Here is a 27,363-nt window from a genome sequence, read left to right as displayed (position 1 = left end):
TAATTTTAATGTAGTAAAATTTATCCACATTTTCCTTTATGGTTTCCTTTATGATTTTTCCTTTAAAGTTTTTGACCTGCTTAGTCTCCAAAAAATTCTTCCCTACTCTAAGTCAACTTTCTAATTATATCATATTGCATGCAAATGTCAAATCATTATGTAGTACACCTGAAACTAACATATTGTATGTGAATTATATTTCAAAAAAAATCAATAAAGAACACTGAGTTGTTTTTTAAAATTCCTAATTATAAATTTATAATTATATTCTGTAGCCTATAATATTTACCCACATGTAACTGACTTATGTGCAGACACATGAAGTGCAGTTATATATTTTTTTTACATGGATAACCAATTGGCCCCCAAACATTTATTGAATAGCCCATTATTTCCCCATTGATGAATGCCACCTCCGTCATTTATCAAGTTCTCTTTTTCTCTCAAGTACTGCAGTCTCATTAAGATATGTTTAGTTTTGTTAAAAACTTTTGCACAGCAAAGGAAACCATGGACAAAATGAAAAGACAAGCTACTGAATGGGAGAAAATATTTACAAGTAATATGATTGATAAGCAGTTAATATATAAAATATATAAACAAAATATATAAACAGCTCATACAACTCAATGTCAAAAAAATAAGCAACCTAATTAAAAAATGTGCAGAAGACCTGAACAGATATTTTTCCAAAGAAGATATACAGATGACCAACAGGCACGTAAAAAGATGCCCAACATCCCTAGTCATGAGAAAAATGCAAGTTACAACTGCAATGAGATATTACTTCACACCTGTCAGAATGGCTATCATCAAAAAGACCACAATAACAAATGTTGGAGAATATGTGGAGAAAAGGGAACTCTTGTATAGTGTTAATGGAAATGTGAATTTGTGTAGTTACTGTGCAAAACAGTTTGGAGTGTCCTCAAAAAACTAAAAATAGAACTAACACATGATCCAGCAATTCCACTCCTGGGTATATAGTTGAAGAAAACAAAAACCCTTATTTGAAAAGATACGTGCATCCCAATGTTCATGGCAGCGTTACTTACAATTGCCAAGATATGGAAGCATTCTAAGTGTCCATCAACAGATGAATGGATAAAGAAGATGTGATATATATATATATATATATATATATATATATATATATATACACACACTACAGGATACTACTCAGACATAAAAATGAATGAAATTTTGCCATTTGCTACAACATGGATGGACCTGGAGGATATTATACTTAGTGATATGAGTCAGACAAAGACAAATACTGTATGTTATCACTTATATGTGGAATCTAAAAAAATAAAACAAACTAATGAATATAACAAAAAAGAAACAGACTCACAGATATAGAAAACAAACTACTGGTTACCAGTGGGGAGAAGGAAGAAAGGAGGGGCAAGATAGGGGTAGGGGATTAAGAAGTACAAATTACTATGTATAAAATAAATAAGATATAAGGATATATTTCACAGCACAGGGGATATAGCCAATATCTTATAATAACTATAAATTGAGTATAAGCTATAAAAATTTTGAATCACCATGTCATACACCTGAAACTAATATAATATTGTAAATCAACTATACCTCAAATATGTATATATGTACCATTATATAAATCACAGATATATTATGGAATTAAATACAAATGATGTGAAACACAAAAAATAAATTAAAATGGAATTATTTAAAAATTAAAAAGACTTTAATGTACTTAATGTAAAAAAAAGAGATACTTTTGGATTCCTATGATTTCTCTTTTGTAGAATTCTTTAGGATTACTGTGTCTGAGAACTGATTAGTGTCTTTTAATAATTCCAGAAAAAAATAATTTTTTGTGCATTCCCTCTATTATCTTCATGTGGAGATAATTCCAACTGAATGTATAAAGTCTCCTATATTCTTTTATTCATATTTCCCCAGTTTTAATTCTCTGGACTTATTTACAGGAACTTTCTTCAGCTGTATCTAATCTGCTTTTAAACTCATCCACTGAGAGTTTTTTTGTTTTGGTTTGCTTGATTTTTGGTTTTTGTTTGTTTCTTTTGGTATTCTGTTGATTGCTTAGAAATTCTCCGGTTCATTTTCAAACCTAGTTGTTCCAGCCTTGTTTTTTTTTTTAAATTGGGGCATAATTGCTTTACAATGTTGTGTTAGTTTCTGCTGTACAACAAAGTGAATCAGCTATATTTATACATATATCCCCTTCCTCTTGGACCCCTCCTCCCACTCCCCCACCCACCCCATCCACCCATCTAGGTCATCACAGCACACCAAGCTGAGCTCTCTGTGCTATACAGCAGGTTCCCACTAGATATATATTTTACACATGGTAGTGAAGCTTCTCTTTTATTTCTTTAATTATTTTAAGCATTGTCATTTTGATTCTGTGTCAAATAATTTTGATATTTGACAACTCCAGATCTGTTTTTCTCATCTTCTGTTTCTACTGGTTCTTAACCCATAGTACTTCATTTTCCTGTGTGATTTTTTTCCCTTTGTTTTATTTTGTTTTGTTTTTAGTATTAGGCAGTCATTTTTCAGAGAACTATATCTGTGGAAATTCTTTGAAGAGGGAATTGAAGTTGACTTTTTTTTTTTTTGCAGTACACGGGCCTCTCACTGTTGTGGCCTCTCCTGTTGTGGAGCACAGGCTCCAGACACACAGGCTCAGCAGCCATGGTTCACGGGCCTAGCTGCTCCGCGGCATGTGGGATCTTCCCAGCCCGGGGCACGAACCTGTGTCCCCTGCATTGGCAGGTGGACTCTTAACCACTGCGCCACCAGGGGAGCCTGAATTTGACTTTCTTCATGGAGGGATAGTGTTTCCTATTATCACTGTTAATGACAGAGCACTTAAATTCACCACTCAAATTTTGTTTTATCTATATATATAATGTGATTGACACATTTCTCTCTTTCCTGAGATCAGTGATATGCTTAGTGACTTTCAAAAAGCTACTATTTCTAAACTATTTAACACTACATTTTAATCAGAAGGGTCAGTCAGAGTATCTACTTTGCCATACTGCCAAACTAGGAATATATTCACATTTTGAGGCTTTTTTCTGTATTTTTTAACCCATGGTTGATGAACTGTTATAAAAAGTCTGCCTTGATTCAAGGTCACTTTGCCAAATAGAAGATTTTTGTTTATAAGAATTCATAGTAAAAACATTTCTGGGATCGATCAGGTGCTTGCAGAAATATAGCTAGGTGACCTCATCCATTCTCAGAGGTAGATCCAAGATTGCAGACAGCTCTCAGTACCAAAAAGAGTACAATACACGAGGAGCTACATTTTCCACAGTTTCTGATGTTTCCTCAGTCTTGGGCTCCAACCTTCAAGATCTTTCACATAAAAAACTATTTCAGAAGTAACCCTGAAGGGGACGAGGGGAAAATGGTGGAAGAGTAAGACGTGGAGATCACCTTCCTCCCCACAGATACACCAGAAATACATCTACACGTGGAACAACTCCTACAGAACACCTACTGAATGCTGGCAGAAGACCTCAGACCTCCCAAAAGGCAAGAAACGCTCCATGTACCTATGTAGGGCAAAAGAAAAAAGAATAAACAGAGACAAAAGGACAGGGACAGGACTTGCACCAGTGGGAGGGAGCTGGGAAGGAGGAAAGGTTTCCACACACTAAGAATCCCCTTCACGGGCGGAGACTGATGGTGGCGGAGAGGGGAGCTTCGGAGCCGCGGAGGAGAGCACAGCAACAGGGGTGCGGAGGGCAAAGTGGAGAGATTCTTGCACAGAGGATCGGTGCCGACCAGCACTCGCCAGCCCGAGAGGCTTGTCTGCTCACTAGCCGGGGCGGGAGGGTCTGGGAACTGAGGCTTGGGCTTCGGTCGGAGCATAGGGAGAGGACTGGGGTTGGCGGCGTAAACACAGCCTGCAGGGGGTTAGTGTACCATGGCTAGCCAGGAGGGAGTCCGGGAAAAAGTCTGGACCTGCCGAAGAGGCAAGAGACTTTTTCTTCCCTCTTTGTTTCCTGGTGCACGAGGAGAGGGGATTAAGAGCGCCGCTTAAAGGAGCTCGAGAGACGGGCGTGAGCCGCGGCTAAAAGTGCGGACCCCAGAGACGGGCATGAGACACTGAGGCTGCTGCTGCCGCCACCAAGAAGCCTGTGTGCAAGCACAGGTCACTATCCACACACCCCTTCTGGGGAGCCTGTGCAGCCCACCACTGCCACGGTCCCAGGATCCAGGGACAACTTCCCTGGGAGAACGCACAGCGCACCTCAGGCTGGGGCAACGTCATGCTGGCTTCTGCCACCGGAGGCTTGCCCCGCACTCCATACCCTCTCTCCCTCCGGCCTGAGTGAGCCAGAGTCCCCGAAGCAGATGCTCCTTTAACCCCATCCTGTCTGAGCGAAGAACAGATGCCCTCCGGCAACCTACATGCAGAGGCGGGGCCAAATCCAAAGCTGAGCCCCGGGAGCTGTGAGAACAAGGAAGAGAAAGGGAAATCTCTCCCAGCAGCCTCAGAAGCAGTGGATTAAATCTCCACAATCAACTTGATGTACGCTGCATCTGTGGAATACATGAATAGACAACGATTCATCCCAAATTGAGGAGGTGGACTTTGAGAGCAAGCTTTATGAATTTTTCCCCTTTTCCTCTTTTTGTGAGTGTGTATGTGTATGCTTCTGTGTGAGATTTTGTCTGTATAGCTTTGCTTCCAACATTTGTCCTAGGGTTCTATCCTTTTTTTTCCTTAATAGTTATTTTTTATTTTAATAACTTTATTTTATTTTATCTTACTTTATTTTATTTTACTTTATCTTCTTTCTTTCTTTCCTCCCTTCCCTCCTAAAGACAACGAATCATCCCAAATTGAGGAGGGTGGACTTTGAGAGCAAGATTTATGACTTTTTCCCCTTTTCCTCTTTTTGTGAGTGTCTGTGTGTATGCTTCTGTATGAGATTTTGTCTGTATAGCTTTGCTTCCACCATTTTTCCTAGGGTTTTACCCATCCGTTTTTTTTAAAAAATTATTTTTCTTAATAATTAATTTTTATTTTAATAACTTTATTATATTTTATCTTACTTTATTTTAATTTACTTTATCTTCTTTCTTTTTTTCTTCCTTCCCTCCTTCCTTTCTTCCTTCCTCCCTCCCTCCCTCCCTCCATCATTTCTTTCTTTCCTTCCTTCATTCTTTCTTTCTGTCTTTCTTTCTTTCTACTTCTACTAATTCTTTCTTTCTAATATTTCTCCCTTTTATTCTGAGCCGTGTGGATGAAAGTCTCTTGGTGCTGCAGCCAGGAGTCAGTGCTGTGCCTCTGAGGTGGGAGAACCAACTTCCGGACAATGGTCCACAACAGACCTCCCAGATCCACATAATATCAAATGGCAAAAATCTCCCAGAGATCACCATCTCAACACCAACACCCAGCTTCACTCAATGACCAGCATGCTACAGTGCTGGACACCCTATGACAAACACTAGCAAGACAGGAACACAAACCCACTCATTAGCAGAGAGGCTGCCTAAAATCATAATAAGTCCACAGACACCCTAAAGCACACCACCAGACATGGACCTGCCCACCAGAAAGACAATAACCAGTCTCATCCACTGGAACATAGGCACCAGTCCCCTCCACCAGGAAGCCTACACAACCCACTGAACCAACCTTAGCCACTGGGGGCAGACACCAAAGATAACAGGAAATATGAACCTGCAGACTGCAAAAAGGAGTCCCCAAACACAGTAAGATAAGCAAAATGAGAAGACAGAAAAACACACAGCAGATGAAGAAGCAAGATAAAAACCCACCAGACCTAACAAATGAAGAGGAAATAGGCAGTCTACCTGAAAAAAATCAGAATAATGATAGTAAAGATGATACAAAATCTTGGAAATAGAATAGACAAAATGCAAGAAACATTTAACAAGGACATAGAAGAACTAAAGAGCAAACAAGGAATGATGAACAACACTATAAATGAAATTAAAAATACTCTAGATGGGATCAATAGCAGAATAACTGAGGAAGAAGAAAGGATAAGTGACGTGGAAGATAAAATAGTGGAAATAACTACTGCAGAGCAGAATAAAGAAAAAAGAATGAAAAGAACTGAGTACAGTCTCAGAGACCTCTGGGACAACATTAAATGCACCAACATTCGAATTATAGGGGTTCCTAAAGAAGTAGAGAAAAAGAAAGGGACTGAGAAAATATTTGAAGAGATTATAGTTGAAAATTTCCTTAATATGGGAAAGGAAATAGTTAATCAAGTTCAGGAAGCACAGACAGTCCCATACAGGATAAACAAGGAGAAATACGCCAAGACACATATTAATCAAACTGTCAAAAATTAAATGCAAAGAAAACATATTAAAAGCAGCAAGAGAAAAACAACAAATAACACACAAGGGAATCCCCATAAGGTTAACAGCTGATCTTTTAGCAGAAATTCTGCAAGCCAGAAGGGACTCGCAAGACATATTTAAGGTGATGAAGGAGAAGAAACTGCAATTAAGATTACTCTACCCAGCAAGGATCTCATTCAGATTTGATGAAGAAATTAAAACCTTTACAAAAGCTGCAAAAGCTGCGAGAGTTCAGCACCACCAAACCAGCTTTACAACAAATAGTAAAGGAACTTCTCTAGGCAAGAAACACAAGAGAAGGAAAAGATCTACAATAATGAACGCAAAGCAATTAAGTAAATGGGAATAAGAACATACATTTCGACAATTACCTTAAATGTAAATGGACTAAATGCTCCCACCAAAAGACACAGATTGGCTGAATGGATACAAAAACAAGACCCATATATATGCTGTCTACGAGAGACCTACTTCAGACGTAGAGACACATACAGACTCAAAGTAAGGGGCTGGAAAAAGATATTCCATGCAAACGGAAACCAAAGAAAGCTGAAGTAGCAATTCTCATTTCAGACAAAATAGACTTTAACATAAAGACTAATAGAAGACGCAAAGAAGGACACTACATAATGATCAAGGGATCGATCCAAGAAGAAGATATAACAATTGTAAATATTTATGCACCCAACATAGGAGCACCACAATACCTAAGGCAAATACTAACAGCCATAAAAGGGGAAATTGACAGTAACACATTCATAGAGGGGATTTTAACACCCCACTTTCACCAATGGACAGATCATCCAAAATGAAAATAAATAAGGAAACACAAGCTTTAAATGATACATTTCACAAGATGGACTTAATTGATATTTATAGGACATTCCATCCAAAAACAACAGAATACACATTTTTCTCAAGTGCTCATGGAACATTCTCCAGGATAGATCATATCTTGGGTCACAAATCAAGCCTTGGTAAATTTAAGAAAATTGAAATTGTATCAAGTTTCTTTTCTTACCACAATGCTATGAGACTAGATATCAATTACAGGAAAAGATCTGTAAAAAATACAAACACATGGAGGCTAAACAATACACTACTTAATAACAAAGTGATTACTAAAGAAATCAAAGAGAAAATAAAAAAATACCTAGAAACAAATGACAATGGAGACACGACGACCCAAAACCTATGGGATGCAGCAAAAGCAGTTCTAAGAGGGAAGTTTATAGCAATACAATCCTACCTTAAGAAACAGGAAACATCTCGAATAAACAACCTAACCTTGCACCTAAAGCAATTAGAGAAAGAAGAACAAAAAACCCCAAAGTAAGCAGAAGGAAAGAAGTCATAAAAATCGGATAAGAAATAAATGAAAAACAAATGAAGGAAACGATAGTAAAGATCAATAAAACTAAAAGCTGGTTCTCTGAGAAGATAAACAAAATTGATAAACCATTAGCCAGACTCATCAAGAAAAAAAGTGAGAAGACTCAAATCAGTAGAATTAGAAATGAAGAAGGAGAAGTAACAACTGACACTGCAGAAATACAAAAGATCATGAGAGATTACTACAAGCAACTCTATGCCAATAAAATGGACAACCTGGAAGAAATGGACAAATTCTTAGAAATGCGCAACTTGCCAAGACTGAATCAGAAAGAAATAGAAAATATGAACAGAGCAATCACAGGCACTGAAATTGAAACTGTGATTAAAAATCTTCCAACAAACAAAAGCCCAGGACCAGATGGCTTCACAGGCGAATTTTATCAAACATTTAGAGAAGAGCTAACACCTATCCTTCTCAAACTCTTCAAAAATATAGGAGACGGAGGAACACTCGCAAACTCATTCTACAAGGCCACCATCACCCTGATACCAAAACCAGACAAGGATGTCACAAAGAAAGAAAACTACAGGCCAATATCACTGATGAACATAGATGCAAAAATCCTCAACAAAATACTAGCAAACAGAATCCAACAACACATTAAAAGGATCATACAGCATGATCAAGTGGGGTTTATTCCAGGAATGCAAGGATTCTTCAATATATGCAAATCAATCACGTGATACACCATATTAACAAACTGAAGGAGAAAAATTATAAGATCATCTCAATAGATGTACAGCCGACAAAATTCAACACCCATTTATGATAAAAACCCTGCAGAAAGTAGGCATAGAGGGAACTTTCCTCAACATAATAAAGGCCATATATGACAAGCCCACAGCCAACATCATCCTCAATGGAGAAAAACTGAAAGCATTTCCACTAAGACCAGGAACAAGACAAGGTTGCCCACTCTCACCGCTCTTATTCAACAAAGTTTTGGAAGTTTTAGCCGCAGAAATCAGAGAAGAAAGGGAAATAAAAGGAATCCAAATCAGAAAAGAAGTAAAGCTGTCACTGTTTGCAAATGACATGAAACTATACATAGAGAATCCTAAAGATGCTACCAGAAAACTACTAGAGCTAATCAATGAATTTGGTAAGTAGCAGGATACAAAATTAATGCACAGAAATCTCTGGCATTCCTTTATACTAATGATGAAAAATCTGATAGTGAAATCAAGAAAACACTCCCATTTACCATTGCAACAAAAAGAATAAAATATTTAGGAATAAACCTACCTAAGGAGACAAAAGACTTGTATGCAGAAAACTATAAGGCACTGATTAAAGAAATTAAAGTTGATACAAATAGATGGAGAGATATCCCATGTTCTTGAATTGGAAGCATCAACATTGTGAAAATGACTCTACTACCCAAAGCAATCTACAGTTTCAATGCAATACCTATCAAACTACCACTGGCATTTTTCACAGAACTAAAACAAAAAATTTCACAATTTGTATGGAAACACAAAAGACCCCGAATAGAAAAAGTAATCTTGAGAACGAAAAACTGAGCTGGAGGAATCAGGCTCCCTGATCCCATACTGTACTACAAAGCTACAGTAATGAAGATAGTATGGTACTGGCACAAAAACAGAAAGATAGATCAATGGAACAGGATAGAAAGCCCAGAGATAAACCCATGCACATATGGTCACCTTATCTTTGGTAAAGGAGGCAGGAATGTACTGTGGAGAAAGGACAGCCTCTTCAATAAGTGGTGCTGGGAAAACTGGACACATACATGTAATAGTATGAGATTAGATCACTCCCTAACACCATGCACAAAAATAAGCTCAAAATGGATTAAAGACCTAAATGTATGGCCTGAAACTATCAAACTCTTAGCGGAAAACATAGGCGGAACACTCTATGACATAAATCACAGCAAGATCCTTTTTGACCCACCTCCTAGAGAAATGGAAATAAAAATAAACAGATGGGACCTAATGAAACTTCAAAGGTTTTGCACAGCAAAGGAAATCATAAACAAGACAAAATGACAACCGTCAGAATGGGAGAAAATATTTGCAAATGAAGCAACTGACAAAGGATTAATATCCAAAATTTATAAGCAGCTCAATAAGAAAAAAACAAACAACCCAATCCAAAAATGGGCGGAAGACCTAAATAAACATTTCTCCAAAGAAGATATACAGACTGCCAACAAACATATGAAAGAATGCTCAACATCATTAATCATTAGAGAAATGCAAATCAAAACTACAATGAGATATCATCTCACACCAGTCAGAATGGCCATCACCAGAAAATCTACAAACAATAAATGCTGGAGAGGGTGTGGAGAAAAGGGAACTCTCTTGCACTGCTGGTGGGAATGTGAATTGGTACAGCCACTATGGAAAACAGTATGGAGGTTCCTTAAAAAACTACAAATAGAACTACCATATGACCCAGCAATCCCACTACTGGGCATATATAATATACCCTGAGAAAACCATAATTCAAAAAGAGTCATACACCAAAATGTTCAATGCAGCTCTATTTACAATAGCCCAGAGATGGAAACAACCTAAGTGTCCATCATCGGATGAATGGATAAAGAAGATGTGGCACATATATACAATGGAATATTACTCAGCCATAAAAAGAAACGAAATTGAGCTATTTGTAATGAGGTGGATAGACCTAGAGTCTGTCATACAGAGTGAAGTAATTCAGAAAGAGAAAGACAAATACCGTATGCTAACACATATATATGGAATTTAAGAAAAAAAAATGTCATGAAGAACCTAGGGGTAAGACAAGAATAAAGGCACAGACATACTAGAGAATGGACTTGAGGATATGGGGAGGGGGAAGGGTAAGCTGTGACAAAGCGAGAGAAAGGCATGGACATATATACACTACCAAACATAAGGCAGATAGCTAGTGGGAAGCAGCCACATAGCACAGGGAGATCAGCTCGGTGCTTTGTGACCACCTGGAGGGGTGTGATAGGGAGGGTGGGAGGGAGGGAGACACAAGAGGGAAGAGATATGGGAACATATGTATAACTGATTGACTTTGTTTTAAAGCAGAAACTAACACACCATTGTAAAGCAATTATACTCCAATAAAGATGTAAAAAAATAAAATAAAAAAAGAAGTAACCCTGAGACCTAAGGCTTCATAAGAACACCTGTACACTATCCATAGGAAGTTGTTCAGGTCCTCCAATTTCTTGCTTCTTATTTCTTGCTCTTCAGATTGTCTCTCAGAACTGACTCTCACCATCACTGTTGCTTGGTGTTGTTGAATTGGTCACTGACAGCAGGTTCCTTCGTTGGTTTAATCCTTTAGCTCTCTTTTTTTTTTTTTTTTGTCCCCATAGTAATTTGTCTTCCACACAACTTTTCCTATTTTGGGTCATATTCCATTTGTTCATTTCCTGTGTTTATGAGTTATCTCTAGTAATCCCTCCTTCTTGAGCAACTGGCTTATCTAGATCTGTAAATTATAGTATGTAGAATTCAGAAGGGAATTTCTTGCCTCTTCAGTTAAAGGTACATTACTACTCAAACCAAACTATTGAGAGGCTTACCTGAATTGGTCTTCCATCAGGTGTCAGCACCTCTTCAGAAAGTTCCATCATCTTCAGGGCCATCAGAGCAATGGGTTTAGCATGGCAGAGGCTTTTTCTGTGGAGCCCTGCAGCAACACAGTATGCATCACCTATTGTTTCCACCTGCAGCAGTCAGACAAATCAAATGCAAATGTATGATAATGAGCCAAAGTTGAAATACTTATCTGCAATCACAAATGTTACTGGAAAACATATCATCAAAACATCAATAAATCAAGCAATTAGACAATAGAGTATAATCATAAAAGAGTTTGCAAACAGCCAGAGTCAAATACTAACATGTCACCCCAGACCTGTTTGTTCATCAACATTAACACCATAGATGATCATTGAAATCAGAAACAACTAGAATATAAAATAATTATCCCTCACAAAAATAGAATTGTCAGTGTTTTGCCTGGATATTTTCCAAATAATGACTTTTTACAAAGACACTCATCTCCTTCAAACCTTCAAGTAGACCTTCACTGGAAAGTAATTTTTTTTGCAATTTTTCCCAGTTACTCCACACGTTTTAGTGTTTATTCTTATTTTTTTAATTGAAGTATAGCTGATTTACAATGTTGTGTTAGTTTCAGGTGTCACACTTTTTGATATATCTGTAATTTGTTGTCTAGTCTATTCTTATTTACTCTTAATAATTATAACATGTAACACTTCTTGAATTCATACACTCTACCATTAATTGCATCAACTGTTTTACATGCATTATCTCATTTAATCCTCACAAATATCCTAAATGGAAGAAACTAGTATTGGTTATATTTGAGATGAGAACTTCATGCACAGAAACCTATCCATAATCTTACAATTAAAGAGTTAACAGGCACTGTCAAGAGTTTTTCCATACCATGTCAGCAACCATTCTGAATGGCTATTGTGATTGTTAAATATTTTCAATATTTACCCAGGGATAAAACTTCCAAAATTCCAAAGCATAGAACATGGTATAAAAGTTAGGCACAACTCATTTCTAGAGGAAAGTTTTCTAATTATCCAAGGTAGATATGGTGATTATGTTCAATAGGTCTAATTTTTAATTAGAAAAAAGTGATGAACTATTGTATTAAATGTCCAATTCCAATATCACTTTTTCTGTGAATCACTCCATGGTCCTTCCATTAGTTCTTAGTAGCAAAACTAATCCTTTCTTCTACTCTGTTTCAACAGCACACGTCTATATTATAGCATTCATCATAGATTATAATCAATATGTATCAATATATAATCAATATGTATCCACAGCTACAAAGTGAGCTCTGTAAGAATGGGATCATGTCATTTTAATGTCTGTACTCATAGTGCTCATGATAGTGTCTTAAATATAACTATTTAATAAATAACTATCAAATGAATAAACAATCAACCATATTTAACTATGATTACAATAACAGTCATTCTAATCAGTTGTTCATTTGCCACATTTATTTTATGAGCACCATGTAGACCTGTGTGCCATGTAGATCTGGGTAGGAAAAAATTGCTTCTAAATTACTGGAGATGCTTCTATCATAAATATAACAAGAATTACAAAATATTCTATTAGTTAAGATTTAACAGCAATAATTAAATTTCATGTGAATGAATCCTAACACTTTAATATTAAAAAGCTTCTCTGCATTAAATTCTGTGAGCACAAATTTAGGGAATGTGATGACAGCACTTATGAATGTCATGAAACTAGAGATGCCAAAATTATCAATGATTATCTGAATCTTACCAGGAAATATGCATCAAAAATGATTCAAATACACTCAGACCTATCAAGAAGTTCCAAATCTTCACTTCAGGATCTGTTATCTGGGGCCAGAAAATGTAAATTAAAATTGTATGGTAAGAACAGAAAGATGATACAATGTGAGTCAGCAAAAGTTTTATTCTAAATACTAAAATATACTTCCACCAAAATCTCTCACTGAGGAAGAAAACCAGCAAATAGCAAACGTCTGAAATGTGGTCATTTACCATTTCCCCCTAAAAACACAATGTCTTTTGCTAAACCTCAGATTTATCTCATACTTTTGTATTTCTATACAATTAAAACATCTAGAATGTTGTTAGTTATATAATTTGAAACTAACTTCTGATTTTCAAATATTAGAACACATAAGCAGTTAATTGTTTGTATAAATTGAACTGCACTCCAGTCACTCTGAACATGCATGTTCCTGGAGCATTATCTTTTCTTGGAGTCTCTATCATTATCAAACTTCTCATCAGTATTAACTCCACTATCATTTCAGTAAAAATTTATTGAATACCACTAAATGTGTATTTCTAGAATTTGTACCACAGGCATATATAAAGATTAGTTAGTTATATGTTGTACTTTCTCCTTAGGTATATATAATGTAATAGTATGGAGAAGATGGACCAATATGTTAGCAAATGACAAAAAAAAATCAAATGAAGTACACAACATAAATATAAGAAATTCACATTAAAATCCATTCCTGTAAGATTACATAACATTTAGTTTCCAAATATTTAAATCCAGACTAGCTATCAGAAACAATAGGATCAAGAGCTAGGTAAGAAATAGACAGCAAAAAACCCATAGATTAAGATGTGGAATTTTCACACTTATTCTTAAACACCCGACATAAAAAAAAAATTCTAAAATATGTTGTTGTCATCATGGCGGGCTAGATTATGCTGCAGTAACAATACAACCTGCAAATCGTAATGCTCTAAAATAGCAAAGGTTTTTTCTGATTCATGTTGCATATTTATGGGGGTTAGGGGATTGGGGTAGAGGAGAGAAACATTGTGCCACATCTCTTCACTCCAGGGACAGTGCCAATAGAATCTCCTCATCTGAAGCTGGTTGCCATGTCAGAAGAAAAGAGGTTCTGATTATACCCTAGCTCTTAAAGCTTCCTCCCATAAGTGACATATATGGCTTTTTGTCAGGATTCATTCGTCAAAGCAAGTCACGTGACCATGTTTAACAAAAAGGAGATGGGAAAATGCAACCAAACTTGTGCTCAGAGAAGGATCAGAAATATCTGGTGAATAGTACTAACGAGAACATGAATGAATATGTGATCGCTTAGAAATTTTCAAACAGCTAGATGTCTGTAAAGTGCAAGTAATACATCCTTGAGATGTTTTTCTTTCCTTGTAGATATATTCAGTATCTTAACCTGAAAATCTTGGATGAAACACCTTAGTAATGCAGCTTTCCATTAAAGCTCTATTCTTTTCTCCTCTCCCTTCATCTAAATGTCAGGTCTACACAAATTTAGCAGAATTGAATACATGTGGAAATTTTAGTGTATTCCCTTCAAACTTATGTCAACTTTGCTTCAAAAGGAGCAGGGAAAGTGAAAGCATTATATATCAGTTAAATTTCTTTTGAGGCTGTTTCCTTGAGTTAAACAAGTAGACATTATAAACATATTACCAAAAAACTGTCCAAAAAGTTGACTATGGTCTGAATTCCTTTATAATTGTCTCAGTGTTTTTTTAATAGACACCATCTAAAATAGTGCATCTCATTTATTTTCAGTATCTCCAACCTGTTCTTAAATGACATTAGATAAAAATAAAGATGACTAAACTAAACTTGGAAATGAAAAAGATAGAGCTTATGCAAATGTCAGAAAAACCTTACATCCTTCTCTGAACATAAAAGAGGAGGCTTAAATACTAAAAATATTATGTAACAACTGTTGCCGCACATATTATTATACCTGCTTTTATCAAACTTTAAAGAATTAATCTATCTCAGTATATCTTCTCAACACTTTATAATCAAACTCCCTACATTATTCAAGAAATAAAGGTGGTATAAATAAACTTCTTAGAGTTATGCATTCACTCTTTTTATTTATTTTAGCTTTAATTTATTACTTAAAATAATTTATTTATACTTTCTAATAGAAGCTCATCCCCATGTTTTCTTCTCCCTCTCCTCCAGATTAATGTTCAAGAATTATCTGGGAAATTTCTTGGAAATTTGGGCACAGTGGGGAGGAAAGAATGTGTGTGTTGTAAATAAGGGTGAGGGTGGTACTGGGGCTAGGATTACCCTACAAGAACACTGCACATAACTGGGCAGTAAATAATCTCTGCCCCATGAAACTCATGACCACCTCAGTCCTTCCATCCCATAGTCCTGGGACTATCTTCCTTTGAACTTTGTAGAACTTGTGAAAGGGAGTTTGGGGAGAGGGCATAATAGTAGAGAGTCAGAGAACTCTGACAGTCTACCTTACTGGATAGCCTCCCTCTCTTCATCTGGACACAATCAAGAGGAGAAACAAGTTAGAAAGTCTGCTTTTCTAGATTGCTCCAAGGTGGTAGAGTAGAAGGACTTGTGCTCATGCCCTCTTGCGAGAACACTGGAATCACAACTAAGTGCTCAACAATCATTGACAGTAAGACACTGGAACTCACCAAAAAAGATACCCCACATCCAAAGACAAAGGAGAAGCTGCAATGAGATGGTAGGAGGGATGCAATCAAAACAAAATCAAATCCCATAACCGCTGGGTGGGTGACTTACAAACTGGAGAACAATTATACCACAGAAGTCCACCCACTGGAGTGAAGGCTGTGAGCCCCACATCAGGCTTCCCAACCTGGGGGTTGGGCAATGGGAGGAGGAATTCCCAGAGAATCCAACTTTGAAGGCTAGTGGGATTTGATTGCAGGACTTCAACAGGACTGCAGGAAACAGACACTCCATTCTTGGAGGGCACACAGAAAGAAGTGTGCACATAAGGATCCAGGGGGAAGGAGCAGTGATGCCATAGGAGACTGAACCAGACCTACCTGCTAGTGTAGGAGGGTCTCCTGCAGAGGTGGGGAGCAGCTATGGCTCACCACACGGACAAGGACACTGGCAGCAAAAGTTCTGGGAAGTACTCCTTGGCATGAGACCACCCGTAGTCTGCCATTAGCCCCACCAAAGAGCCTGTATCCTCCAGTACTGGGTTGCCCTAGGCCAAAAAACCAGCAGCAAGGGAACTCAGTCCCATCCATCAGCAGACAAGTGGATTAAAGTTTTACTGAGCTCTATCCACCACAGAAACAGCAAGCTATACCCACCACCAGTTCCTACCATCAGGAAGCTTGCACTAGCCTCTTAGATGGCCTCATCCACCAGAAGGCAGACAACAGAAGCAAGAATAACAATCCAGCAGCCTGTGGAATGAAAACCACATTCAAAGATAGACAAAATGAAAAGGCAGAGGACTAGGTACAAAACGAAGGAACAAGATAAAACCCCAGAAAAACAACTAAATGAAGTGGAGATAAGCAAGTTTTCAGAAAAAAATATTCAGAATAATGATAGTGAAGATGATGCAGGACCTCAGAAAGAGAATGGAAGCAAAGATCAAGAAGATGCAAGGAATGTTTAACAAAGACCTAGAAGAATCAAAGAACAAATAAACAGAGGTGAACAGTACAATAACTGAAATGAAAAATACACTAAAAGGAATCAATAGCAGAATAACTGAGGCAGAAGAACAGATAAGTGACCTGGAACACAGATGGGTGAAAATCACTGCTGTGAAACAGAATAAAGAAAAAAGAATGAAAATAAATGAAGACAGACTAAGAGACCTCTGGGACAATATTAAACACACCACATTGGCATTATGGGGGTGCCAGAGGAGAAGAGAGAGAGAGAAAGGACCCGAGAAAATATTTGAAGAGACTATAGTGGACACATTCCATAACATGGGGAAGGAAATAGTCACCCAAAGCCAGGAAGCACAGAGAGTCTCAGGCAGGATAAACCCAAGGAGAAACACACCAAGACACATAGTAATCAAACTGACAAAAATTAAAGACAAAGAAAAATTATTAAAAGCAACAAGGTAAAAATGACAAATAACAAACAAGGGAACTCCCATAAGGTTAACAGCTGATTTCTCAGCAGAAACTCTACAAACCAGAAGGGAGTGGCACAATATATGTAAAGTGATGAAAGGGAGAACAGAAAACCAAGATTACTCTACCCAGCAAGGATCTCATTCAGATTTGATGGAGAAATCAATAACTTTCCAGACAAGCAAAAACTAAGAGAATTCAGAAGAACCAAACCAGTTCTACACCAAATGCTAAAGGAACTTCTCTAAGTGGAAAACACAAGAGAAGAAAAGGACCTACAAAAACAATCCCAAAACAATTAAGAAAATGGTAATAGGAACATACATATTGATAATTACCTTAAATGTAAATGGATTAAATGCTCAACCCAAAATACACTAGCTCACTGAATGGATACAAAAAAAGACCCGCATATATGCTGTCTACAAGAGACCCACTTCAGACCTAGGGACACATACAGACTAAAAGTGAGGGGATGGAAAAAGATATTCCATGCAAATGGCAATCAAAAGGAAGCTGGAGTAGCAATACTCATATCAGATAAAATAGACTATAAAATAAAGAATGTTCCAAGAGACAAGGAAGGACACTACATGATCAAGGGATCAATCCAAGAAGAATATATAATAATTATAAATATATATGCACCCAGCATAGGAGCACCTCAATACATAAGGCAAATACTAACAGCTATAAAAGAGGAAATCAACAGTAACACAATAATCGTGGGGGATTTTAACACCTCACTTATACCAATGGACAGTTCATCCAAAATGCAAATAAATAAGGAAACACAAGCTTTAAATAACACATTATACCAGATGGACTTAATTGATACTTATAGGACATTCCACCTGAAAAGAGCAGATTACACTTTCTTCTCAAGTGCACACAAAACATTCTCCAGGATAGATCACATCTTAGGTCACAAATCAAGCCTCAGTAAATTTAAGAAAACTGAGATCATATCAAGCATTTTCTCTGACCACAATGCTATGAGATTAGAAATAAATTACAATGAAAAAAAGTAAAAAACACAAACACATGGAGGCTAAACGATACATTACTAAATAACCAAGAGATCACTGAAGAAATACCTAGAGACAAATGACAACAAAAACATGACAATCCAAAACCTATGGGATGCAGCAAAAGCAGTTCCAAGAGGAAAGTTAAGAGCAATATAATCCTACCTCAAAAAACAAGAAAAATCTCAAATACACAACTTAAACTTACACCTAAAGCAATTAGAGAAAGAATAAAAAAAAATACACAAAGTTAGCAGAAGAAAAGAAATCATAAAAATCAGATCAGAAATAAATGAAAAAGAAACAAAGGAAACAATAGGAAATATCAATAAAGCTAAAAGAAGGTTCATTGAGAAGATAAACAGAATTGATAAACCATTAGCCAGACTCCTGAGGAAAACAAGGGAGAAGACTCAAATCAACAGAATTAGAAATGAAAAAGGATAAGTAACAACTGACACTGCAGAAATGAAAAGGACCATGAGAGACTACTACAAGCAACTATATGCAAATAAAATGGACAACCTGGAAGAAATGGAAAAGATCTTAGAAAAGCACAACTTTCCAAGACTGAACCAGCAAGAAATAGAAAATATGAACAGAACAAATGCAAGCACTGAAATTGAAACTGTGATTAAAAATCTTCCAACAAACGAAAGTCCAGGACCCAGATGACTTCACAGGGGAAATCTATCAAACATTCAGAGAAGAGTTAACACCCATCCTTCTCAAACTCTTCCAAAAAATTGCAGAGGAAGGAACACTCCCAAACTCATTGTACGAGGCCACCAAACACCCTGATACCAAAACCAGGAAAAGATACTACAAAAAAAGAAAATTACAGACCAATATCACTGATGAATATAGGTGCAAAAATCCTCAACAAAATACTAGCAAATAGAATCCAAAAACACACTATAAGGATCATACACCATGATCAAGTGACATTTATCTCAGGGATGCAAGGATTCTTCAATATATGCAAATCAATCAATGTGATACACCATTTTAACAAATTGAAGAATAAAAGCCATATGATTATCTCAATAGATGCATAAAAATATTTTGGCAAAATTCATCATCCATTTATGATAAAAACTCTCCAGAAAGGGGGCATAGAGGGAACCTACCTCAATATAATAAAGACATTATATGACAAACCCACAGCCAACATCGTTCTCAATGGTGAAAAACTGAAAGCGTTTCCTCTAGGATCAGGAACAAGACAAGGATGTCCACTCTCACCACTATCATTCAACAACGTTTTGGAAGTCCTAGCTATGGCAATCAGAGAAGAAAAAGAAATAAAAGGAACACAAATTGGAAAAGAAGAAGTAAAACTGTCACTGTTTGCAGATGACATGATACTATACATAGAAAATCCTAAAGATGCCACCAGAAAACTACTAGAACTAATCAATGAATTTGGTAAAGTTGCAGGGTAGAAAATTAATGCACAGAAATATCTTGCATTCCTATACACTAATGATGAAAAATCTGAAAGAGAAATTAAGGAAATACTTCCATTTACCATTGCAACAAAAAGAATAAAATACCTAGGAATAAACCTACCTAGGGAGACAAAAGACCTGTATGCAGAAAACTATAAGACACTGACAAAAGAAATCAAAGATGATACAAACAAATGAAGGGACATACCATGTTCTTGGACTGGAAGAATGAATATTGTGAAAATGACCATACTACCCAAAGCAATCTACAGATTCAATGCAATTCCTAACAAATAACCAATGGCATTGTTTAAAGAACTAGAAAAAAAAATTTAATTTGTGTGGATACATAAAAGACCCTGAATAGCCAAAGCAATCTTGAGGGAATAAAACGGAGCTGGAGGAATCCCCGACTTCAGTTTATACTACAAAGCTAGTATAGTAGCTTTATACTACCTACAAATCAAGACAACATGGTACTGTCACAAAAACAGAAATATTGATCAATGGGACAGGATAGAAACCCCAGAGATAAACCCATGCACATATGGTCAACTAATCTATGACAAAGGATGCAAGAATATACAATGGAGAAAAGACAGCCTCTTCAATAAGTGATGTTAGGAAAACTGGACAGCTACATGTAAAAGAATGAAATTAGAACACTCCCTAACACCACGCACAAAAACAAACTCAAAATGGATTAAAGACCTAAATGTAAGACTGGACACTATAAAACTCTTAAAGGAAAACATAGGAAGAACACTCTATGACATAAATCACAGCAAGATCTTTATTGATCCTCCTCCTAGAATAATGAAAATATAAACAAAAATAAACATATGGGACCTAATGAAACTTCAAAGCTTTTGCACAGCAAAGGAAACCATAAACAAGACGAAAAGACAACCCTCAGAATGGGAGAAAATATTTGCAAATGAAGCAACTGACAAAGGATTAATCTCCAAAATATACAAGCAGCTCATGCAGCTCAATATCAAGAAACAAACAACCCAATCAAAAAATGGGCAGAAGACCTAAACAGACATTTCTCCAAAGAAGATATACAGATTGCCAACAAATACATGGAAGGATGCTTAACATCACTAATCATTAGAGAAATGCAAATCAAAACTGCAATGAGGTATCATCTCACACCAGTCAGAATGGCCATAATCAAAAAATGTACAAACAATAAATGCTGGAGAGGGTGCAGAGAAAAGGAAACACTCTTGCACTGTTGGTGGGAATGTAAATTGATACAGCCACTAAGGAGAACAGTATGGAGGTTCCTTAAAAAACTAAAAATAGAATTACCATATGACCCAGCAATCCCACTACTGGGCATGTACCCAGAGAAAACTATAATTCGAAAGGACACATGCACCCCAATGTTCATTGCAGCACTATTTACAATAGCCAGGTCATGAAAGCAACCTAAATGCCCATTGACAAACGAATGAACAAAGAAGATGTGGTACATATATACAATGGAATATTATTCAGCCATAAAAAGAATGAAATTCAGTCATTTGCAGAGACGTGGATGGACCTAGAGACTTATACAGAGTGAAGTAAGTCAGAAAGAGGAAAACAAATATCGTATATTAACACATTTATGTGGAATCTAGAAAAATGGTACACATGAACTGGTTTGCAAGGTAGAGATAGAGACACATATGGAGAGAACAAGCATATGGACACCAAGTGGGGGAAAGCAGGAGTGGTGGAGGTGGTGGTGGGATGAATTGGGAGATTGGGATTGACATATATACACTAATAGGTATAAAATAGATAACTAATAAGAACCTGCTGTATAAAAAATAAATAAATAAAATAAAATTCAAGAATAAAAAAACAAAAACAAACAAAAAAACAAATCTTTGCCAACTGGATCAGCTAAAAATAGCTTCCCATTTTAATTTTCTTATTTTTGAGTTTGAGGGTCTTCCTTTTTTGTTGGTCATTTGTAATTCTAGTGTTGTACCAACTTTCCAAATTTTTGATTAGCCTTTTTCTAAGAGCTTTGTAAGAATTATTTGTATACTAAGGCCTTTTTCTGTCATGAGATTTGCATTTTTTTGTCTTATTTTGTTGGTCTTTTGACTTTGTAATGATACTTTTGTTGCACATATATTTTAGAATTTTTACTGACAAATGTACCAGTTTTTTTCCTTTATGGATTCTGGATTTTTATACCATACTTATAAATAATTCCTAAATTATGTTTTACATTTACTCATCTTTTATATTTTTATGAGCCCATTTTATATTAAATGCATTGATTTATCAAAAAAAAAAAAAAGAAAGTCTGCTTTTCTAATTGTTCTGCTTTCTGTTTTTGGTCCCTAGAGCCTTTAAAAAAGAAATGGAGGTGGAAAGGAGAGAGAAGAGAGGTGTTGGAATATGATGTAAGCCTAAAAATGAAAAATGTCTTCTTTTTCCCTCCTAGCATTTCACAGAGCACTTGGTCACCTGGGCATGATGAGGTCATTGTGGCTAAGAACACTTGATTTTCAGAAAGGATACCATATTTGTGCTTGCTGTGAGGATTGGGCCACACCTGCCAGCCCAATCACCTGTCTTATATTAGGTTCGATTCCTGAGTGACAGGGAGAGGGGTACAGTAGAGGAGTTTTCTAGTGATTGGCAGGCACCCTGAGTCCACAAAACAGTTCTGGAGGTACTTGATAACTAGAAACCAGACAAAAGGATTGTTGGTGGTATGGACATAGCTTATCCAAAAGGCTGGCCATAAAAAGGTAGAGCATGGCAAAGGTCTTCGTGAAAACTTGTAAGTAGCAGAAGACCAGGAAAAACTGTATACTTGGGTAAATTTGGAGACATTTTACATTTCCCCCTTTATTTCATACATACTCAGCAGGTCTCTGCTGTTTATATTTCTGTTTTTCCAGGTACTCAGCAGCTGAGTGGGTGAAATAGGCTCCTGGCCAAATATGAAAATCCAGGTGTCAGTGGCCAAGCAGAGGTGATAGGGGTATGGAACATCCACTGGACCTACTTGAAGATGAACAGTTTGCCACAGACAGCAAGCATGAACCCAGTTTTTTATTGTTGTTGAGGTTGTGTTTCTTGAAGATATACTTGCTCTCTTCAAACATGACTCACGAGTACATATATCAAAAGCAAGTAGGAAGGCCCTGACAAAAACAAATGCTCAAGCAATGTAGATGAAAGCAGTGCAGTCTTTAGCATCATTTTCTTGGGTTAAGCAAAGTGATGGCCATGGCCATAGAAGCTACATTATTGAAGTTGAGAGCACTGGCAGTCCAGAGGAGCCAAGATGCAGAAACGCCAGCACATAAACATCACTGTTGGTCAAGCACAGGTGTAACAATAAGTGGAAGGTAATAAAAATATCCCTGGAGCAGAGATAATTTCCAGAAGTAGGAGTTAACCAGACTAGTACCAAAATAGCCTTGAGTGTGTCCCTGGGCTACCCTTCTGAAAGTAGTCTGATTTCCCTTCACATAGCAGGTGGTATTGTAGGAGTCGGGCCACATTTTTCCTTTAATAAGAACAATCTTGTCAGATCCTGAGAGGCTATGGTCTGAGAACCAGGTGAAAAAGTTACAGGTGATACCCTGCTCCTGCAGATGAAAGACTCCTGACCATATATTTGGAATGGAAAAAAATGTCACTTGTCCAGAAGCTCTCATCTCATATTCTTTAATAATCACCTTGTTTCTGCAGTAGGAGTTTGCTCAAAAGATTACCTTGAAGTTGTAGATTGTCCTGGGTTATCTGAACTCTTTTCTTCCTAATTAATATGAACCTCACGTGCAGGCTCAGCGGCCATGGCTCATGGGCCTAGCCACTCCATGGCATGTGGGATCTACCCAGACCGGGGCATGAACCTGTGTCCCCTGCATTGGCAGGCAGCCTCTCAACCACTGCGTCACCAGGGAAGCCCAGCCCTCACGTTTTCTCAAGTTTACTTTCCCTACTTCTGGGTCTGTGACTTTCTTATACACATATTTGATGAACATAATTCTATATTACAGTATGTTTTGGGGTGTGTGTGCATTTGTGCATGTATGTGTTTATGCTCTCCCTCTACTAGCTATATTTAACTTTATATCCCTGAATCCTAGCACAGTAAGTATAAGGATGCCCAATAGAGTTTTATTAAATGCTTTAAATTTGTGCAGTTTCTACATTGGAGTGGAAATTGTCCACTAAGCAAGCTTTCTGAATGCAAAATTCAGGACCACCCACATAAGAATCACCTAGACAGTACTTACTAAAAATTAGATCTCTAGGCCCCACCTAGATCTATTAAAAGAAAATCTAAGTATAAGACAAAGCTAACTGCATTCTCACATGCTTCCAGGTAAACTTTATGATTCTCGAAGTTTGAAGACTTCTGGTGTGTGATGTGAATTAAAAATATACAAAATCCACCCAGATATTCACATTTTTTAAAAAGTGCTAATAAGCCTTCAGAATGGAGAAAAGCAGCACTACCCTGAGCTCCAGCCATTGCCATATAAATTTTTCTCGGAGTTTTGCCTTAATAGTGGGGGCAATAAGCTTCTCCAGACATATTCATAATTTTCAGAACTTTATATGAAAACTTCCAGTCAGTCACCATCTCTCCATCCCTGCACATACCCACCAAATGCTGAGAATCATCTGGCACAAGAGGTATTCAATGATCCAAAGTTTGTTGAGTACAATTAAATACATCCAGGTGGGGAGACCTTCAAGATGGTGGAGGAGTAAGATGTGGAGATCACCTTCTTCCCTACAAATACATCAAAAATGCATCTACATGTGGAACAACTCCTACAGAACACCTACTGAACACTGGCAGAAGACCTCAGATTTCCCAAAAGGCAAGAAAATCCACACGTACCTGGGTAGGGCAAAAGAAAAAAGAAAAAACAGAGACAAAAGAATAGGGACGGGACCTGCACCTCTGGGAAGCAGCTGTGAAGGAGGGAAAGTTTTCACACACTAGGAAGTCCCTTCACTGGCGGAGATGGGGGTGGGTGGGGGGAAAGCTTTGGAGCCACGGAAGACAGCGCAGCAACAGTAGTGCAGAGGGCAAAGTGGAGAGATTCCCACACAGAGGATTGGTGCTGACCAGCACTCACCAGGCTGAGAGGCTTGTCTGCTCACCTGCCAGGGGGTGTGCTGGGAACTGAGGCTCAGGCTTCAGAGGTCAGATCCCAGGGAGAGGACTGGGGTTGGCGGCGTGAACACAGCCTGAAGGGGGGGCTAAGGCACCATAGTTAACGGGGAGGGAGTCTGGAAAAAAGACTGGACCTGCATAAGAGGCAAGAGACCATGATTTCGGGGTGTGCAAGGAGAGGGGATTCCTTCTCTGTCAACCCACAGAAGGCAGAGGACTGGCTAAACGAGCTCCAGAGATGGGAGCAAGCCGTGGCTATCAGCTCAGTCTCCAGAGATGGACATGAAACGCTAATGCTTCTGCTGCAGCCACCAAGAATCCTGTGTGCAAGCACAGGTCACTATCCACAACCCTGCTCCGGGAGCCTGTGCAACCCACAACTGCCAGGGTCCTGTGATCCAGGGACAATTTCCCTGGGAGAACACACCATGCACCTCAGGCTGTTGCAACTTCACATGGGGCTCTGGACTGCAAGCTTGCCCCGCATTCCAATTATAACTACTGTACCCCTCCCTCCCCCTGGCATGAGTGAGCCAGAGCCCCCTAATCAGCTGCTGACTTAACCTCCTCCTGTCTGGGCAGTGAACAGATGTCTGAGGGTGGCCTACAAACAGAGGTGGGGCCAAAATTAAAGCTGAACACCAGGAGCTGTGTGAACAAAGAAGAGAAAGGGAAATTACTCCAAGTCTCAGGAGCAGCAGATTAAATCCCCACAATCAACTTGACACACCCTGCATCTGTGGAATACCTGAATATACAAATAATTAAGCCAAAATTAGGTGGTGTACTTTGGGAACAACTGTAGACTTGGGGTTTGCTGTATGAGACTGACTTTTTTCTGATTTTTACGTTTATCATAGTATAGTTTTTAGCGCTTGTTATCATTGGTGGATTTTTTATTGGTGTCGTTGCTCTCTTTTTTTTTATTATTACTTTTTTATTTTAACAACTTTTTTCTTTTAATAATTTTATATTAATTAATTAATTAATTTTCTCCATTTTCTTCTGGGCTATGTGGCTGACAGGGTCTTGGTTCCCTGTCCTGGTGTCAGGCCTGAGCCTCTAAGGTGGGAGGGCTGAGTTCAGGACATTGCACCATCTGAGACCTCCCAGCCCCAAGTAATATCAATTGGCGAGAGCTCTCACAGAGATCTCTCTCTCAACAGTAAGACCGAGCTCCATCCAATGGTCAGCAAGCTCCAGTGCTGGATGCCCGATGGTAAACAACTAGCAGGAACACAGGAACACAACGCCACCCATTAACAAAGAGGCTGCCCAAAATCATAGTAAGTTCACAGACACCCCAAAACACACCACTTGACAAGGCCCTGCTGATAAGAAAGACAAGATCCAGCCCCATCCATCAGAACACAGGCACCAGTCCCCTCCACCAAGAAGCCTACACAAGCCACTGAACCAGCCTTACCCACTGGGGGAAGATACCAAAACAATGGGAACTATGAACCTGCAGCCTGAGAAAAGGAGTCCAAACACAATAAGTTAAGCAAAATGAGAAGACAGAGAAATATGCAGCAGATGAAGGAGCAAGGTAAAAACCCACCAAACCAAAGAAATGAAGAGGAAATACTCAGTCTACCTGAAAAAGAATTCAGAGTACTGATAGTAAAGATGATACAAAATCTTGGAAAATGGAATGGAGAAAATACAAGAAATCTTTTACAAGGACCTAGAAGAACTAAAGAGCAAACAATGATGAACAACACAATAAATGAAGTTAAAAATTCTCTAGAAAGAATCAATAGGAGAATAACTGAGGCAGAAGAATGAATAAGTGACCTGGAAGATAAAATAGTGGAAATAACTACCGCAGAGCAGATTAAAGAAAAAAGAATGAAAAGAATTGAGGACAGTCTCAGAGACCTCTGGGACAACATTAAATGCACCAACACTAGAATTATAAGGGTCCCAGAAGAAGAAGAGAAAAAGAAAGGGACTGAGAAATTATTTGAAGAGATTATAGTTGAAAACTTCACTAACATGGGAAAGGAAATAAATCCAGGAAGTGCAGAGAGTCTCATACAGGATAAATCCAAGGAGAAACATGCCAAGATGCATATTAATCAAACTATAAAAAATTAAACACACAAAAAAATTCTAAAAGCAGCAAGGAAAAAGCAACAAATAACATACAGGGGAATCCTCAGAAGGTTAACAGCTGATCTTTCAGCAGAAACTCACAAGCCAGAAGGGAGTGGCAGGACATATTTAAAATGATGAAAGGGAAAAACCTACCGGCAAGATTACTCTACCCAGCAAGGCTTTCATTCAGATTTGATGGAGAAATGAAAACCTTTACAGACAAGCAAAAGTTAAGAGAATTCAGCATCACCAAACCAGCTTTACAACAAATGCTAAAGGAACTTCTCTAGGCAAGAAACACAAGAGAAGGAAAAGACCTACAATAACAAACCCTAAACAATTAAGAAAATGGGAATAGGAACATACATATCGATAACTACCTTAAATGTAAATGGATAAAATGCTCCCACCAAAAGACCCAGACTGGC

General features: G+C 37.7%; 1 protein-coding gene across 2 annotated transcripts in view; it reads right to left on the bottom strand.

Annotated features, from left to right (window-relative positions):
• The window catches only part of GUCY1A2 (guanylate cyclase 1 soluble subunit alpha 2), a 426,619-nt gene that overhangs the window by 143,360 nt on the left and 255,896 nt on the right, over positions 1–27,363 (bottom strand). Inside the window, exons 6-7 of one of the 2 annotated variants that reach the window (XM_060157938.1) lie at positions 11,284–11,456; positions 10,557–10,567 (exon numbers count right to left, since the gene is read on the bottom strand). In XM_060157938.1, coding sequence (XP_060013921.1) covers positions 10,557–10,567; positions 11,284–11,456 — 184 coding nt within the window. The remainder of the gene's footprint in view (positions 1–10,556; positions 10,568–11,283; positions 11,457–27,363) is intronic. The other variant, XM_060157939.1, reaches the window with a different exon arrangement.

Source organism: Lagenorhynchus albirostris, chromosome 9 (assembly GCF_949774975.1).
Source record: "Lagenorhynchus albirostris chromosome 9, mLagAlb1.1, whole genome shotgun sequence".
NCBI lineage: Eukaryota > Metazoa > Chordata > Mammalia > Artiodactyla > Delphinidae > Lagenorhynchus > Lagenorhynchus albirostris.
This window is presented reverse-complemented; position numbering and strand designations above follow the sequence as displayed.